The sequence below is a fragment of the Acomys minous genome (assembly GCF_964271855.1).
Source record: "Acomys minous genome assembly, chromosome: 15".
Taxonomy (NCBI): Eukaryota; Metazoa; Chordata; class Mammalia; order Rodentia; family Muridae; genus Acomys; species Acomys minous.
The window spans coordinates 98,756,878-98,775,256 of record NC_140497.1 but is presented as its reverse complement, the minus strand read 5'-3'; the positions used below and the strand labels follow the sequence as shown (position 1 = coordinate 98,775,256).

The 18,379-nt window shown below is 48.4% G+C and overlaps 1 protein-coding gene across 11 annotated transcripts in view; it reads left to right on the top strand.

Moving 5' to 3' along the window:
• Positions 1 to 18,379, top strand: part of BAZ2A (bromodomain adjacent to zinc finger domain 2A) — a 39,212-nt gene that overhangs the window by 5,887 nt on the left and 14,946 nt on the right. For 5 of the 11 annotated variants that reach the window (XM_084758462.1, XM_084758466.1, XM_084758465.1 and 2 more), the window contains 7 exons: positions 847 to 927; positions 11,505 to 11,642; positions 13,409 to 14,002; positions 14,713 to 14,901; positions 15,550 to 15,768; positions 16,462 to 16,818; positions 17,420 to 17,480. In XM_084758462.1, the coding sequence (XP_084614588.1) occupies positions 11,507 to 11,642; positions 13,409 to 14,002; positions 14,713 to 14,901; positions 15,550 to 15,768; positions 16,462 to 16,818; positions 17,420 to 17,480 (1,556 nt within the window). In that variant the 5' untranslated portion in view covers positions 847 to 927; positions 11,505 to 11,506. Of the gene's footprint in view, positions 1 to 775; positions 928 to 1,284; positions 1,443 to 2,553; positions 2,574 to 11,504; positions 11,643 to 13,408; positions 14,003 to 14,712; positions 14,902 to 15,549; positions 15,769 to 16,461; positions 16,819 to 17,419; positions 17,481 to 18,379 lie in introns of those variants that run through there. The other 6 variants (XM_084758461.1, XM_084758458.1, XM_084758464.1 and 3 more) reach the window with 5 other exon arrangements.

Here is an 18,379-nt window from a genome sequence, read left to right as displayed (position 1 = left end):
CTTCCTTTCAGCCTCTCTGAACTGTTTGCAATGATGGGTGGGGAATGTCCTCCACACACGGAATCCCTCTCTGAAGTAAGGAAATCCAGTTTAGACTGCTGGATTTGGCTGTCCACACCCAGCTTTCCAATCTCCTGGCACCCTCCAAGAGGAAAAGGTATTTGCTGACACCTCCCAACCAGCCAGAATCTCACCAGCTTTCTGTCTGTTGTTCTTCCCAGGTGTTCAGACTTAGTTTTGCATCCTTTAGGCAACTGTTAACATTCTAAATTACATTTCATTGAGCTGTAAGGGAAGGGAATGAAGTTTCTTTTCTAGTCATGTGTCTAATGTATGACCTTGAACGAGTCAGTGAGCCTCTGTGGGTCTTCATTTCTTCATCTAGCAAATGAGAAGTTGGAATTTTAAAAAACAAAACAAAACCAACCCAATAAGCTGTAACTTCGTATGACACTGTTTCCCAAACTCTTAATTCCTTGCTAGATTTTACATTGCAGTTTCCCAAGGAACACAGCTATGTAGCCTTGTTAGAAAAAGTACAGGAACAGTAAAATAAACATTTGGGACATTTTTTGAGGGGTGGTTGTTTTTGTTTTTGTTTTTGTTTTTTCTTGGTTTTTCAAGACAGGGTTTTTCTATGTTATCTTGGCCGTCCTGGACTCGCTTTGTAGACCAGGCTGGCCTCGAACTCTCGGTGATCCACCTGCCTCTGCCTCCGAGTGCTGGGATTAAAGGCGTGCACCACCACGCCTGGCCAGGAACTTTTTACTGCCTCTCTCCCACCCTTTGGCCACATTTAGGCTTGACTGTGTGGAGCCAGTACTGAGTCTTTTCCTCCGTGTGCAGGAATCCTGATGTCTGAAGCCCTGCCGACGACACCAGGAAAGTAGTGATCCAGGCAGGACCAGGTTGTCCCCCAGGACGTAGGTGAGTGGACTTCTGCTTCCCCCCACCCCCCACCCCATCTCCCTTCCCTTTCCTTGGTGTGAGTCGCTGCCTAACAACTCCTACTTTCTCACTATCCTGCTGAGGAAGTGAACAGCCCCGAAGTTATCTCCCAGGCGTCCCCTCTCAGTTAGGAAAGGAGCATCTATCTGCCTTTGGCCCCAGGGAACGTGCTGTAGTCGGCTAGGTTAACCTGGGAAAGGCTTAGCTACCCTTACAGTTTGACCTGGGTCAAACAAGACTGCGAGGCTCCGCGGCGCTAGGACCCGGATCGGGGCGACAGGGAGGGCACTAGGACCTGCGGCAGCGGGGGGCGGAGCCCGCGGCGTCCCCGCCCCCTCCAGCTCCGGCCCCCTCCGCCCGCCGGCCATGTTGGCTCCGCTCCGTCCCCGCGGGTAAGCCGCGGCCCCCTGCCCGTCCGGACCCCGACCCTGCACCCCTGTCCCGCGGGCACCCCGAGCCTGGCCATGTGACCTGCCCGGACGCCGTCGCCTCAGGTCTGTAGGGTGTGCGGCCGGGGCCTGCGGGCTAGGCGGAGGTGGAGGCTGAGGGGACCCCGGCCGGGGCTGAGGTGGGGGCTGAGGGGACCCCGGCCGGGGCTGAGGTGGGGGCTGAGGGGACCCCGGCCGGGGCTGAGGTGGGGGCTGAGGGGACCCCGGCCGGGGCTGAGGTGGGGACTGAGGGGACCCCGGCCGGGGCTGAGGTGGAGGCTGAGGGGACCCCGGCCGGGGCTGAGGTGGGGGCTGAGGGGACCCCGGCCGGGGCTGAGGTGGGGACTGAGGGGACCCCGGCCGGGGCTGAGGTGGGGGCTGAGGGGACCCCGGCCGGGGCTGAGGTGGGGGCTGAGGGGACCCCGGCCGGGGCTGAGGTGGGGACTGAGGGGACCCCGGCCGGGGCTGAAGTAGGGGCTGAGGGGACCCCGGCCGTGGCTGAGGTGGAGGCTGAGGGGACCCCGGCCGGGGCTGAAGTGGGGGCTGAGGGGACCCCGGCCGTGGCTGAGGTGGAGGCTGAGGGGACCCCGGCCGGGGCTGAAGTGGGGGCTGAGGGGACACCGGGCCGGACAGGCATGGGGGTTGAGGAGACACCGGTTGGGCAAGGGTTGGGGCTGAGGAGACACCGGCCACGACAGGGGTGGAGGCTGAGGAGACCCCGGCCAGGGCAGAGGTGGAGGCCGACGGGGCTGAGGTGGAGGCCGACGGGGCTGAGGTACCCGGGGCCGGGGCTGAGGTGGAGGCCGACGGGGCTGAGGTGGAGGCTGGCTAGTGGAGACCCGTCCACGCGCGGCGGGATCCCCGGGAGGGGCTCCACCTGCTGGGGCGGCAGGGCTGCGCGTGCGGGGTGGGTGCGGGGTTCCCTGGCGGTCCGTGTGGAGCGGGGGTCGGAGGGTGACGCTCGCGTTCTGGGTGTGGAGGGCCTGGGCCGGGAGAGGCCCGCGCTGGAGACGGAGGCGTCTGCGGAGAGGAATAAAGAGGGATTCCTTCCGCTCCAAGGAAACCCTCTCCGAAAGGGATCCCCGTTTCCGGAGCCGAGACGATGCTCTCGCCCGGTCCCTCTGCTTCCAGCGTCCCCGACTTCCAGACGTCAGTGCCAATGGCAGGCGTCCTTTGTGGAGCTTGCTGGAGTGCGGGGTTTGTGTCCTTCGGGGAGGGGGGAGCGCCACCGCCTCCATCTGTACACAAGCCGCCCCTCCCCCAGCCGCCCCAGGAAGTGGCCGGGAAATGGCAGCTGTGCGTTCGATGCTGCGCCTCTTTTTTTGAAATGTCCATTTTAATGTAATTTGCTTTCTTTTTCTGAGGCCTCCTGGGCAAGCTTGGATCTTGCCAACCGGGTGGCCCGAGAGAGCTCTCATTAGACTTTTCACCTGTAACATTCATTTGTCAACCAGTCGTCAACTGTAGCTGACCCCTCTGGAGACCGGCTGTTCCGGACCCCGCCCCGCCGCCCCGCGGTGGAGGTCACAGGGAATCAAACTGAGCTGTCGCCGCCAGCGATCGCCCTCCAGTGCTAGTGGTGCAGATTGAGCATAGAGAACTGCGAACTACTGGGCCTCTCTCTTTATGCAGTCAGTGGTTTTCTTGATCTGCTCCATGCTTTTAAGAGCCTCTGAGCAGATAGGCTTGCGAGGAGAAGGGGGAATGCGCTTAGGATTGTGTACACTTTTGGGGGCTGACTGTTGATGTGCGTCCAGCCCAGTCCCCCAGGGACACCCTTCCTGCCTTGACTTGGGTTCCTCCTGCACGTTTAACTTCTACAGAACTAATTAGGGGAATTTGCTATCATGACTTAACTCTGGTCTATAAAAGAACATTTCTTGAAGTGTGGGGTTTTTCCCTTTTGTGTATGCCCGAATTTTTTTCGCTTTCCCTTTTCTGCTTTATGTGTATGGGAGGTTCGCCTGTATGTATGTCTGCAGCACTGGTGGGCCTGTAGCCCTCAGGAGACCTGACACGGCTTCAAATTCCCTGGAACTGGGGTTAAAAGATGGTTATGAGCTGCCATGTGAGTGCTAGGAATTGAACCTGGGTCCTTTGAAAGAGCAGTTAGTGCTCTTAACTGCTGAGCCATCTCTCCAGCCCTGTAATGTGAGTTTTTATATTTTAGGACATAGAAGTATTTTTCTGAGGTGCACCCCTGCCCCCTTTTCTTCCTTATTTTGGCAGTAGGGTCTCCTGTAGCCCAGGCTGCATGTAAACTCAGAGAAGTCTGTGTAAAAGGAACTTGTATTTGCCTGTTTCAGTTGTTGTGTCTGAGGCGTCCTGGCTCTGTCTGCTAACCTAGGCCTAGTCCTGGAAGCTTCTGGCCTCCATACAATCTAACCTAGGCTTAGAACATTTTCAGCCTCTGAGACTTGCCTCTTAATAAGCTCGCCCTTGTTCTTTCTGAGCTCTGGGCCAGCTGACTGATTCAATCTGGCTTCTCTGGGCCCCTGAATTTCTCTGCTTGGCCTCAAACTAACTCAGCAATCTGCTCTAATCTTCTGGATCCTTCTCATTCTCTGTTTGATTCTGTCCTCACCTGTGTGTAGCTTCTCTCATTCAACCTCTCTTTGTAAAACTCTCATGGTAAAACCGGCTTCCCTTTCCTCTCTATTCTCATCAAAGTTGGGAGGATCCTATTCTGTCAAATCTTCTCTGATTTGTCACTTTCATTTTCTGCCACTCAATTAGACATCACTTTCAAATATGGGTACTTCTCTCTATAGACTAACTTTACCTTCATTGTTTGGGATTAAAGGTGTGTACCACCACCCCTGGAGCTAAGCTTTTCTTTACCTGATACTTTTTCCCTACAAGACTGGCCTTGAGCTCAGATCTGCTTGCTTCTGTCTCCTAGATTAAAGATGTGTTTGTATCCCAGCCAGATCACAGACCTGGAAGGAAAGGGAGGCTTATTTAAGAGCAGTGTAGGGGAGCCGGGTACTGTGGTGCACACCTTTAATCCCAGCACTCAGGAGGCAGAAGTGGGTGGATCCCTGTGAGTTCAAGGCCAGCCTGGTCTACAGAGTGAGTCCAGGACAGCCAAGGCTACACAGAGAAACCCTGTTTAAAAAAAAAAAAAGCAGTGTAGGAAGAGAAAGGAGTTTACTGAGGCAAATTGAAGAGAAAGCAAACTAGACACAGAATGAGAAGGATCCAGAAGATTAGAACAGATTGCTGGAGTTAGTTTGAGGTCAAGCTGGGCAATTCAGTCAGAACTGAGAGAAGCCAGATTGAATAAGTTAGCTGGGAGAGGAGCTTGAGCCAGAACAGCTGAGTTGAACCAGCCAGCCAGAGTTCAGAAAGAAGTAGAAAGAGTGAGTTTATGCTGGGCATGGTGGCGCACGCCTTTAGTCCCAGCACTCAGGAGGCAGAGACAGGCGGATCGCTGTGAGTTCAAGGCCAGCCTGGTCTACAAAGTGAGTCTAGGACAGCTAAGGCTACACAGAGAAACCCTGTCTCAAAAAACAAAGCAAAGAGTGAGCTTATTCAGCAGTATTTCCCAGAGGCTGAAAACACTCTAGGCCTCAGTTAGTAGAGGGAGTTAGTGAGCTTCTGAGATGACAGTTACTATTACAGGTATGTGCACATGTGTGCAGGTGCCTGTAGAGGCAGGCAGGTGTGAGCTGCCTGGGTGCTGCGAACTTCAGACTGATCCTTTTGTAATCCAGACTGGCTTTGAGTGTATCACAGACCCACAGGTGACCTTTAACTTGTGTGCTTCTTGCCTCTAACTCCTAAGTGCTGTCTGACTATTCAGCTGTGGGATCCATGCCAGTTTATAGGGGTTAGGAATAGACTCCAGGCTTTTGTGTGTGCTAGGCAATCACTCTACCAACTGAGGATATTTACAGCCTCCTCTGTTCTTTGGGTGTTCAGTTGTGTCTGTTAGAAAAATATGTTTAGAACTGAGGTTGATTTTTCTAACATTGCCAGTTCTTCATTCCTTTGCCCTGTTTACAAGGGATAGCTAGTCCAGTCAGCTACAGATGGCATAGCTCAAGCAAGCTGCACAGGCCTTGGGTTTAGTCCACAGCAGTGCAGGGTTTTGTTTTGTTTTTCTTCTTCTTCTTCTTCTTCTTTTTTTTTTTTTTTTTGGTTTTTTGAGACAGGGTTTCTTTGTGTAGCCTTGGCTGTCCGGGACTCACTTTGTAGACCAGGCTGGCCTTGAACTCACAGCAATCCGCCTGCCTCTGCCTCCTGAGTGCTGGGATTACAGGGTTGTGCCACCACGGCCCAGCTCCTGTAGGATTTCTTTAAAATATGTCGTTGTTTTGAGAGAGGGTTTCTCTGTGTAACTCTGGCTTTCCTGGAACTCATTCTGAGACCTGAGTATTGGGATTAAAGGCTTGTACCACCACCATCCTGGCTTTTTTTTTTTTTTTAATAGGCAGGATCTTTTTGTGTAGCCCTGGCTAGCTTGGAACTCCCTGTGCAGTATAGGCCAGTCTGACCTTCAACTCACAGAGCTTCAATCCCCACCTGCCTCTGCTGTGACTCAGTGCTAGGCAAGAGTTTGAGTTTGATCTGGGTAAAAAGGCCAGACAGGCATGTGGTTGTGGTCCTAGCACTGGAGAGGCAGAACTGGAAGACCTCAGGGCTCACTGGCCAGGCAGAAATGACAACTTCAAGCCACTAAGGGACCCTGCCTCCAAGGAGATAGGTGGTGCTTTTGAAGTTATCCTGTGATCTACGTGTGCACTAACACAAAAGCTCTGCCACACACATGGACATCATGGACATACTTTAAAAAGTTGGTGGCTGGGTATGGTGGTACTTGCCTGTAATCCTAGCACTTGGGCAGATCTCTGAGGCTAACCTGGTCTCCATACTGGGTTCCACTGTAGCCAAGGCTATATACATAGTGAGACCCTGTCTCAAAAAGACAAAGTTTTAAAAAATGAGGCTGGAGACATCTTATGCATGCTGCTGCTCTTGAAGAGAACCTCAGTTCAGTTTTCACTACCTACCTCAGGCAGCTCACAACAGCCTGTAACTCTGGCTCCAGAGGATGGATCCAACATCTCTGGACTCTTCAGGCACCTGCACTCACTGGCAGAGGACCTGGGTTCTATTCTCAGCACCTACATGGTGGCTCTAAACCATTCCTAACATCGTTTCAGGGCATCTGATGTCTTCTGCTGACCTTGATGGGCACCAGAAATTGTACAAGTATAAAATTTTATCTTTATGAAGCTGGGCGTGGTGGCACACATCTTTAATCCCAGCACTTGGGATGCAGAGGCAGGTGGATTTCTGTGAATTTTGAGTTTAGCCTGGTCTACATAGTGAGTTCCAGGAGGGCCAGGATTATATACTGAGCCTGTCTCATAGAAAAGAAAAAGAAAGAGAAAAATGGAATTTATTTCTCTGAACATAGGAACAAGCTTACACTGAGCTCCTATGGCAGTAACAAAACCTAAGCCGTACTTCATTTGGCTGTTTTCTCTGCTTAGGATTAAATTAAACACTGGAAACATGATGGTGGGACTTAACATCCAGGTGATGTGAGAGAGCCTGCCTGGACAAGGCAGTTTTCTTTGAGTCGGGCCTTCCTACCTCCGTGTAAAATTTCATCACCTTCCTTCTACCTTATTTAGAGTTCTGGTTTGAAATGGGGGTTGAAGAAAGAACATTTTGAGAGAGACGAAGCCTCAGTCAGAACTTGTTTTAGTTGCCTTAATCAGAATTCCAAGAGAGGTTTGAGTAGGTTAGATAAAAGGACATCTTTCAGTATGAATTTGGCACTTGGAACTGTAATGGAAGACAGTGACTTAGGCAAGGAGGAGGCATTTGCTTGGTATGAATGTAAAGAGGTACTGTCTCTAGGGTCAGGAACTGAGAGCATCGAAAGCTTGGAGCTTCCCCAGGATGTGTAGGGCATCAACCTTGATGCCATCTGTTCCTTGGGTTGCTTGTCTAAGGCTGTGTTAAAAGTGCAGAGTGTTAGTGCTTACTGCCCTTAGCACCAAATGCTCCCAGTACCAAATGGCAGCTCACAGTTGTCTGTAACTCCAATTCCAGGGAGCCACCTCCACTTCTGAGGGTTCCTGCCTGTATGTGGTGTGCATGCACTTAGAGGCCCACACATACACATGCTGAGAAGCAAGTTGGCATGTTGATATGCACCTGTAATCCCAGCATTGTCCAGGCTCTTACTCTGTAGGCTAGTTGGCCTAGAACTGGGCAAGTAGACCAAGGTAGCCCCAAACTCACAGAGATTCACCTGCCTCTACCTTCCAAGTGCTGGGATCATTGCCACCACACCTGGCATTTTCTTGTATTCTTAAATTGTGACACCTGAAATCAGGAGTTAAGATGTATAACATCTGGATACATTATCACCTCTGTAGGCTCTCCCACACTAGTAGTTTTTAAAAATAATGTCTTTTAGAGCTGGAGAGATGGCTCACTGGCTGCTCTTCCAGAGGACCTGAGTTCAATTCCCAGCAACCACATGGTGGCTCACAGCCACCTGTAATGAGATCTGATGCCCTTTTCTGTCACGCAAGCATACATGCAAATAGAGCATTCATGTATATAAATTAATAGTAATAATAATAATAAGTCCTAGGCTGGAGAGATGGCTCAGAGGTTGGGAGCACTGGCTGCTCTTCCAGAGGTCCTGAGTTCAATTCCCAGGAACTACATGGTGACTCACAACCATCTATGATGAGATCTGGTGCCCTCTTCTGGTGTGCATGAAGACAGTGTACTCATATACATAAAATAAATAAATCTTTAAAAAAAATAAGTCCTTTTAAAAAATATGCCTTTTAAATACCAGCTTGGTGGGACATAGCTTTAGTATCAGCACTGGGAGGCAGATGGATCTCTGAGTGTGAGGCTAGCCAGGGCTACACAGAAAAACCCAGTCTCAAAAAACATGTGTAGGCCAGGCATAGTGGTACACGCCTTTAATCCCAGCACTGGGGAGGCAAAGGCAGGCAGATCACTGTGAGTTCAAGGCCAGCCTGGTCTACAGTGTGAGTACAGGACAGCCAAGGCTACACAGAGAAACCCTGTCTTGGGGGAAAAAAATAAAAACTGTCTCAAAGAATGTTGTACATAACTCTTTTGTCTAATAAGAAAAGGTAGCATGGCTGAATGTTTGAATCCCAGGCCACCAGGGGCTACATAGTGAGACCCTGTCAAACAAACAAAACCTAACATTTAATACAAGGGCCTTTATATAGATTTTCTTGTTGAACCCTCACAAGCCCTAGTAGGAGATAATAAAAATTTTTCTAAATAATTGGTCTGAGGTCAAAGAAGCCAATGAGAAGTAGAACTGAGACCTAAAGTCTGCTTCTAAACTGATCTCATTGTATATCAGTATTTAGGAATGAAATGGCTGTGGGTCCTGTGACCCTTCAGTTGGGGCAGGTGTCAAATAGCCTTTTTTTTTTTTTTTTAATTAAGATTTATTTAATGTACACCTGCAAGCCAGAAGAGGGCACCAGATCTGATTATTCATGGCTGTGACCCACCATGTAGTTGCTGGGAATTGAATTCAGGACCTTTGGAAGATCATCCAGTGTTCTTAACCTGTGAGCCATCTCTCCAGCACGACAAATATCCTTATTCTTTTTATATCCCTGTGTCTTTGAGCTGACCACTCATTCCTAACTATGTAATTTGTGAAGTGGGATATGCTATTTTCTCAGTAACAAAGGAGAAGGTCACTAGTTTCCTTGTAGGTTTAACAACAAAAACAAAATAAAAAAATGGAAATGTGACCCAGCTTTGAGGGTATAATCCAGAGGACACAGGAAGAAAGATGTGTTACTGTTCCCCACATACCAGGCAATGTGTGCCTGCCTGAAACTGGAGGAGGAGAGGGGGAAGTGCAGGTCAAGTGGGACTGGCTCTTCAGTCTTCCTTCCCAAAGCGAATATTGCATGTTCTCTTTGCTTTGTGGTTTAAGCTTTGGAAGTAGCCCAACCTAAGAACAAGGATTTAATTTTATTGGTTTATGTGTTTCACTCAGGATTACGAATCTCATGATGCTTATTTTTCTGATCCCTGTTCTGAAGAATGGGCTTTCCGTATAATGGGGACATCCTGGAAGACTGTCATCTTTCCTCTGTAGACTTGATTTTTTTTTTCACGGATGCATAGCCGATTGAAGCCACTACTTAGTTTACACTTGATCTTAGCCAAAAAGCTGAGATGTGATTGCTATTTATTTTAGGTGTGTCTGTATGTGGGCCCACAGGCGCCACAGCAGGCATGTAGAGGAGAGGACAATTCAGGAGTTGGTTCTTTCTTTCAACCATGTGGGTCCCAGGGATTGAACTCAGGCCGTCAGGCTTGGCTGCAAGCACTTTTACCACTGAGCCATCTTGCCTGCCCTTATTGTAATTTTGGAGTGAGGCTGGGTTATTCTATATGAGAGATAAATTAGTACTGAAAACTTTTCCTGAGTTGAACTTGGTGGCATATACCAGTAATCTCAGCACTTAGAAAACTGAGGCAGGAGTGTTGCTATGAATTGAGGCTATTCTAGGCTATAGGAAAGACTCTCAAAAAACAAGCAAACAAAATCCAACTCCCTCCAGCTAACTGCTCTCTTAAACAGAACACAAACTGCTTTTATTTTTATTTTTTGCTTTATCTTTTTTGTTGGAATGGATTAAGGTGGTGACATAATAGACTCTTAGAATCACGTGGTACATGGGAAGCTTCCTGCTGCCAGGTCTGTAGACTAAGCTCAATCCCTGAGACCCACATGGTAGGAGAGACCTGATGTCCCAAATTATCTGCAAACCTCTGCGTGAATGCCATGGCATGTGTGCCTACATGCATATAAGCAACCTGTGTGTGTTTGTGTGCACGAGAGCACATTTGTGTGGGTGTGTGCGTGCGCACGCATGCGAGCACGAGAGCATGTGCATGTGAATGTAGTGTGTATGTACACTGTTCACACACACCTAATGGTGTTTAATTATCAGTATACAGCATATCCACAAACCCTGATTGGCTTGCTTTGGAACAGGATCTCACTATGTAGTCCCTTTGCTCTTTTTGCCTTAGCCTCTTGAATGCTGGGCTTGTAGGCATGTGCCAGCAGGTCTGACTGGTGTCTGTTTACTTCTCAGAGGTGGTGGCCAGTGGTCAAGTATATTCTTTTTTCTTTTATTTTTTCTTTTATGTGCATTGGTGTTTTGCCTGCTGGTATGTCTGTGTGAGCGTGTCAAGATTCTGGGGTTATAGACAGTTGTCAGCTGCCATGTGGGTGCTGAGATTTGAACTCAGGTCCTCTGGAAAAACAGTCAGTGCTCTTAATCGCTGAGTCGTCTCTCCAGCCCAGATATATATTTTCATAACCAACTCATCTTTTATAAAGGACAATTAAAGCCGGTCGTGGTGGTGTATGCCTTTAATCTCAGCACTTGGGAGACAAAAGCAAGCAGATCTCTGAGTTTGAGGACAGCCAAGGCTACACAGAGAAACCCTGTCTGTGGGGAAAGAAAAAAATATTTCACCGGGTGTAGTGGCTCATGTCTTTAATCTCAGCAACTCGGGAGGCAGAGGCAGGTGGATCACTGAGAAACCCTGTCTTCAAAAACCAAACAAGAAAAAAAAAAAAGAAAGAAAGCTTTCAGTATAAATGCTTCTGCCATCCAAAAGTTAAAGTTATTAACATAATCCAAAGGCTTTCTTTCTTTCTTTCTTTCTTTCTTTCTTTCTTTCTTTCTTTTTCTTTTTTGTATAGAAACAGAATCTCTCACATATTAGGTTAATGTGCACTAGTACATCACAAATATCTGATAGGTCAGACTTTCCCAATAGTTCTTAATTCTGCTTTGATCCCTCCTGGACTCTATCAGAGGTAAATTTATTTCATCAAGGGCCTCATTTCTTAGCACTCCTAGTGCTGGGTTTGTAGGTGTGATACCATGCTCGACTTAAAGTTGGGTCTTTGCACAGGTTAAGGGCATATTTTCTTCTTTCTCTACTTGCACCTTCTCTTAGTACCCTACATTGAAGCGTGAATAAAAGGAGGTGGGGCGCTGCCCCCACATGACAGTATAACCTTGTTTAATCACAAGTATGTTTTCTTTTTCTCTTGTCCTACAGAAATGGAGGCAAATGACCATTTTAACTTTACTGGCCTTCCCCCTGCACCAGCTGCCTCAGGACTGAAACCCTCTCCTTCCTCAGGGGAGGGCCTCTACACTAACGGGTCTCCCATGAGCTTCCCCCAGCAAGGGAAAAGTGAGTGTGGGCCATAAGACCCGGGGAGGGAATGGGCATGTTGGAGCAGGTTGACAGGAGATTGAGATCTGTTTGGGATCACTACCCCACAACTCTCTGCTGGCAGGTAGTGACAAGAAGTAAATCCACAGCTCTTACTAATGGCCAGAGAGAAGTTGAGCTTCTGAGAACAAGTTAAAGGGGCTATGGAAGCCACACTTTCTGTCTTGAGTCTAGATTGGAAAAAGCACACAAGCTTTTCCATCTTAGCCTGGTCTTTTGTTGGTTCTGCTTCCTGGCTCCTGGCAGAAAAGGAGGTAGCCACTGCTGCTGATGGTGAGGGTTGTGGACCTATGACAGGTTCTGCCCTGGGGAGCAGGTCTTGGGAATTAGAAAGCTTTTGGACTAGGGATGAGGAAGGTGGGTGAAGGTCAGGAAGGCCCACAGCAGAAGTGTTGCAGCTGCTTCTTGTCCTTGTGTGGAAGGTGAGGTGTGCAGTGCCTCCCCTAGAAATGTATAATTCCACACGAGTTGCTGTTGACCTCATTTTCTTCTTTTTTTTCTTTTGAGGTAATGTAATGGCTTATTCTAGCCCAGGGTGACTATGAACTAGTGACACTCCTTCTGCCTCAGTCATCTACCAGTTACCTTTCTTTTTTCTTTCTCTTTTTTAATTTTTTTAAATTTTAATTTGTTTACCTTTATTCTATGTGCATTGGCATTTTGTCTGTGTATATGTCTGTGTGAGGGTGTCAGACCTTGGCATTAACAGACATTTGTGAGCCACCATGTAGGAGTTGGGATTTGAACCTGGGTCCTCTGGAAAAGCAGTCAATGCCCTTAACTGCTCTGTCTCCAGCCCCCCTGCCAATTTCTAAATTTGCCTGGATTTCAGGTCATTTTGCTTAGAATTAGAATTTCACATGTTTTTCTCCTTTCCAGTAGAAAATTCTGACTTATGTCCTCTCCTGTAAAGATAAATACAAGCCTTCTTTTTTTCATTGGAACTTCCTGCACTTACACCTGCTTTGGAGTCCCCCCCCCCCAACATTTACACCTGCTATAGTATTCCCCCGTACACACACTTGCTGTAGGAGTCCCCCATACACACTTACACCTGCTTCTTTAGAATCTTGGTCCCTTTCATTGATTGTTGTCTGTTACAAACTCAGATACCTATTTTCCTAGCTGGATTCTTTTCTGCAGCACTGGTCATGCAAAGATTTTTACCCACTGCATATTACCCTCCTGAGCCTGTGGGGAGGGTCTAACCCCAGCCTTCTGAGCTGGAATCTTGTCACTGTGGTGACTGCAAAGTCTTTTCTTAGTCCAGCACAGAGTGCTGGTTCTGCATGTGTCAGTGAGGTGGAAGCTACCCCTTCTGGTGTCACTGTAGGGCCAGGTAGGCACTAAGGAGAGAGGTGGATGGAGAGGTCAGTCATACCCTCCAAGGAATCCCATAAGGAATGAGTGGGGAAGAGTGCAAGTCACTGAAGGAAATGTACATGTAGCTGCACGCAGTAAAGCCCTGCAGCAGCAGTAACAGCTGTTGCCACCAGCTCCTGGAGCACACCAGACACTCCCCAGACCCTTAGCAGTCAGTCTCAGCGACAGCTGCTAAGCTTACACACAAGAACATCCAGCTTTAGTGTTCCTGTGAGACCCAGAAGATAGAGGTAACAGAAGAGTCCCCTTACTTAAACTTTCATCACTGTTCATTTGAGGTTTATTTGGTAGCATTATGCATGTATATTCATAGCTAACCTTTTTCAATTTTTTTCTGACAGGTTTGAATGGGGATGTGAATGTTAATGGCTTATCTACTGTATCTCACACTACTACTTCAGGGATTTTGAACTCTGCTCCCCACTCCTCCAACACCTCACACCTCCATCACCCGAATGTGGCCTATGACTGTCTTTGGAACTATTCACAGTACCCACCTGCTAATCCTGGCAGCAACCTCAAGGACCCGCCCCTTCTTTCTCAGTTCCCTGGGGGACAATACCCACTCAATGGCATCCTTGGGGGCAGCCGACAACCTTCGTCCCCAACCCACAACACTAACCTTCGAGCTGGGAGCCAAGAGTTCTGGGCCAATGGTACCCAGAGTCCTGTGGGGCTTAACTTCGATTCACAGGAGCTGTATGATTCCTTTCCTGACCAAAATTTTGAGGTGATGCCCAATGGACCCCCAAGTTTTTTCACCTCCCCACAGACTTCTCCCATGTTGGGATCTAGTATCCAGACCTTTGCACCTTCCCAGGATGCAGGCAATGGGATCCATCCTGATGAGGCAGCAGAAAAGGAGCTGACTTCAGTTGTAGCAGAAAATGGCACTGGCTTGGTTGGCAGCCTGGAGCTGGAGGAAGAGCAGCCAGGTATAGCTGGGTCTGTGAGCTGGGTGTGGCCGTGGGACGGTGGCTCTGGGTGTGAGGAGAGCTTGTCTTTCTAGTACTCGGCAGTGGAGGCTGATTTGCATGCTGGTGATGAGCAGCCACGTGGCTTGTGTCTGTGGCTGCAGCACCAGTCAGTAGTGGGGTGCAGAGTATCTCAGCTCATGCAGAGCTGCCGGCCTGAACAGGGCAGCAGCCCAAACAGACCCTGCATCAGCAATGGCTTCCTGGCCAGTGTGCAAAGCCTAGACTCTCTCTAGTTCAGGTTCATTCAGGCTCAAAAAAGGGTGGGCGGGGACCTTTGTTAAAATAGGTGAGGCCAAGAGGCTGTTTAATTGTGGCAGGGCTAGGTATTGCTGAAGAGAACTCGACCCTAGTGACTGGTGGAGCACACTGCTGCTGTCTACTCAGCCCCCTTTCCTTTTGGTTGTTAATGTTTACATATGTGACTACCTCTTTTGTTTTCCTAAAAATAGATAAAATTCCTAGTTTGCAGTTCATAGTCAGTGCAAGGGTGACTACCCTATGAAAAATCAAAGAATTTTTTTCTCTGTCCCACTTGTTGGGAAATACACGGTAGGCTTCAGATCTCAGTCCTGACTCTTTGCCTCATGTATGCCTGGTGTTAGCAAGACATCTGGACAGCATATTGAGGGCATCAGATTTGACTTTGGGTGTCTCCTGGGATTACCTAGAACTTAAGATGTGTGGCTACAATGGCTCTGTCTCGTCTGTGGCATCTTTACACCAAGAGGTCTCCGTCCTGGTCCCTGACCCCACAGTGAGCTGTCTGGATGACCCTTCACATCTTCCTGATGAACTGGAAGACACGCCCATCCTCAGTGAAGACCCCCTTGAGCCCTTCGACTCTCTGGCAGCAGCAGGTGGGCTCTGCAGAGAAGTTAGAGAGCCCAGGAAAGGCTAAGGGACTCTGGGATGTCGGTTTGTAGGTGACCCTTTAGTAAGCTGCAGTCTAAACTGCTGGCTGGGCCAACTTTACTCAGATGCATTGGTTCATTTCCCAGACTCTTTCTGTCTTCCAGTTGGCTGAGAGCCCTTGGCTGCAATAATTCACTGGATAGGCTATAACTATCACACGGTCAGGTTATTTGGGTTCTAACTAGCTAGAAAGAAAACATTTGCCAATTAAATATAAAAAGGCCTATTTTATGATAAATGTTAGATTTCTGCAAGGGTCTGTGGGTAGATAAACAGTCAGTACCTCTGCCTTCATTGTCAAGGTCTCCTCCTGACTTTGCATTTGAAGAGGGCTATGTTTCCCATGGTTGATACTGTATAGCCTGGTAGGTAGGGTAGCTAGGTATGTGGGTCGTGCCTTTGACACCATCCTGAACTACATAGTGAGTTCCAAGTTACTCTGAGCTAGAGGTGAGACCCTTTCTTGTTTCCTTCCCCCTTCCCCAATTCATTACACTAAAAACTAGAATTGGATTATTTTGTGGGGGCTAGTATTTCTTAAAGAAGTCTTGCTGTCTTAATGTTCTGCTTTTTTTTTTCACCCCCATAAACAGAGCCAGTGAGTGGTGGGCTTTATGGCTTAGATGACACAGAGTTGATGGGCGCAGAAGACAAGCTGCCTCTTGAGGACAGCCCTGTGATCTCGGCCCTCGATTGCCCTGCTCTCAATAATGCCACTGCCTTCAGTCTCCTGGCAGACGACAGTCAGACAGCAGCCTCCATCTTTGTCAGCCCCACCTCCCCGCCTGTCTTAGGGGAGTCTGTCTTGCAAGGTACATGATGAGAAGTCTGACAAAGTTCTCACCTGCAGAAAAAGCAAGAGAATGGGTCCCTTAGCATGGGAAGTGTGTTGGTGTCCAGTGGGAATAAAAAAAAAGACATCAGCCACCGGGCACAATGTCACACACCTTTCATCCCAGCACTCAGGAGGCAGAGGCAGGTAGATCTCAAAGTTCGAGGCCAGCCTGGTCTACAAATTAAGTCCAGGACAGCCAAGGCTACACAGAGAGACCCTGTCTGCAAAAAACAAAAAAACAAAAAGACATTGGGCAGGGTACGTTGTTGACCTGTGCCCTGAGACTGGGAAACTGTGGAGGAAAAGAAGGGCAGAGGCCTTTCTAGCTGCAGGAAAAACTGTTTCCCTATATGAGAATGACAGTGCTAGCTTTACCCTTTAACTTGGGAAAGAGCCAGTGCTTCTTTTTTAAATTTAATTTTATGTGTTTAAGTGTTCCTAAGAGTATATCTATGTACCGTGTGTGCTTCTGGTAACCTTGGAGACCACAAGAGGGTCAGACCTGATGGGGCTTCTAACCACTAAGCCATCCCTCTAGCCCCTAGAGCTACTTTTTCCCCCCACTAAAAAAATCCTTAAAATAAGCATGTTTACCATAGTGCAGGTTTGGTTGGATAAATACATTTACTTGATATCATTTTCTTTCATTTACATATCCTTTGGATTTTAGACAATAGCTTTGACCTGAACAATGGCAATGACTCTGAGCAGGAAGAGATGGAGACTCGGTCTTCAGATTTCCCACATCCCCCGACTGAGCTAGGCCCTGACCAGCCACCTGCTATTGAGCTACATCCAGCAGTCTCACCAACAGCGTCCCCACCAGCATCTGCACAAGTCTCGCCTGCCCTCCCAGACATCTCCATGGAAGCCTCTATGACAGCTCCAGCGACTTCTCAAGCTTTCTCTTGTCCCTCAGCTGCCATCCTGACAGTCTCCCCAGCAAATGACAGTGTCAGCACTGTCCCTGAAGCTTCTGCTGATCGGAAAGAGACCACTGGAGAAGCCACCACAGTTTCTGGTAGTGGTAAGTGTCCAGACTCTGTTGCATTTTTTTTTACGTATATGAGTGCTCTCTTTATGCACACCAAAAGAGGAAATCAGGTTCCATTACTGATGGTTGAGGGCCACCATATGGATGCTGGGGATTCAACTGGAAGAGTTCAGCAGTGCTCTTAACTGCTGAGCCACCTCTCCTGCGACACACACAATTTTTTTTTTAATGGCTTTTCAAAGCAAGGTTTCTCTGTGTAGCCCTGTCTGTCCTGCAGTTGCTCTGTAGACCAGCCTGACCTCAAATTTACAGAGATTCACCTGCCTTTGGGAGGCTGGGATTAGACTCTGTTCTCTTGCCTGCCTGGGTTCTACAAAAGTTTATGTCATATTGCATACCTCTCTTCTCTCCCAGCCTTTTTATTTTATTTTATTATTATTAATTTTTATTCTTTTGGTTTTTCAAGAGAGAGTTTCTCTGTAGCCTTGGTTGGCCTGGACTCACTTTGTAGACCAGGCTGGCCTCGATCTCACAGAGATTCAACTGCCTCTGCCTCCCAAGCGTTGTGTCACTATATTCAGCTGTACTCAATTTCTCTGCTTGACTTCTTGCCATTTGTCATCTTATTCTCAAGGTGACGTACTGAAGAGACGCATTGCCACCCAAGAAGAAGTTCGTCTTCCTCTCCAACATGGGTAAGTGCTCAAAATTGCTACATGTATTGGCCTCACCAAGCTTCAGAATGGCTAGGAAGAAAAGAGCTCTTTCTTCATCTAGGTTGGGCAGACAGGAGTAGATCACAGGACAGTGAGGAGATTGTGGAACCCTGTGTTGGTGTTGCAGGCTGTCATGCGGCCACCTGTTGTGGATGTTGGGATCGGAGCTGAGGTGCTCTTAATTGCTGGGCTATCGCTCCAGACTAGTTTCCAGTCTCTGAGGGTCTGTCTTCCCTTAGGTATTCTTTGTTCATCTGCCAGTCACTTGGTTGTGATCAAGCATCCTTTTCCAGACCTAGCTCACCAGAGCTAGGTAGACCTGTTTGCATAGAGAGGGACAGCAGTGAAGGAGAGAAGCCTCCTGCAACAATAACTTTACTTAATGACCAAACCAGCTGTGGTCAGAGGTCTTGTGGGAATAACCGTATTCCTTGATTTTCACCACAGCTGCTCTAGGCAACTTGCTGTCCCCATTAGTACTGCTGTGATATTTAAGGCAGAGTTATAATCCACTGCTCAGAGCATAGGCACTAACTAAAACCTACCTGTTTAGTTACTTCGTGCAGTCGGCCTCCAGTTAGTTCACTCTTAAGCTTTGCTCTGACCCAAGCCAGGGCACTTAGGAGTGTTAGCTGCTCATTTCAGTAGATCAATAAAAAGGAGGGTGGAGATCTGTGCACACATTTGCCATCCACTGTGTGGTTGTTTTCCTGAAATATTTGCTTTAGCTCAAGCATTGTGAGCCTGCTTGTCAAGCTTATATGCTGTGCTGTTTGTGTATGCAGGACTGTCTGTCTGTACGACTACCTGCATGCAGGGATAGGGAGACAAATGTAGGGGAAATCTCTCAGTGGGCTTGGCCTCTGGGTGGCATGGGA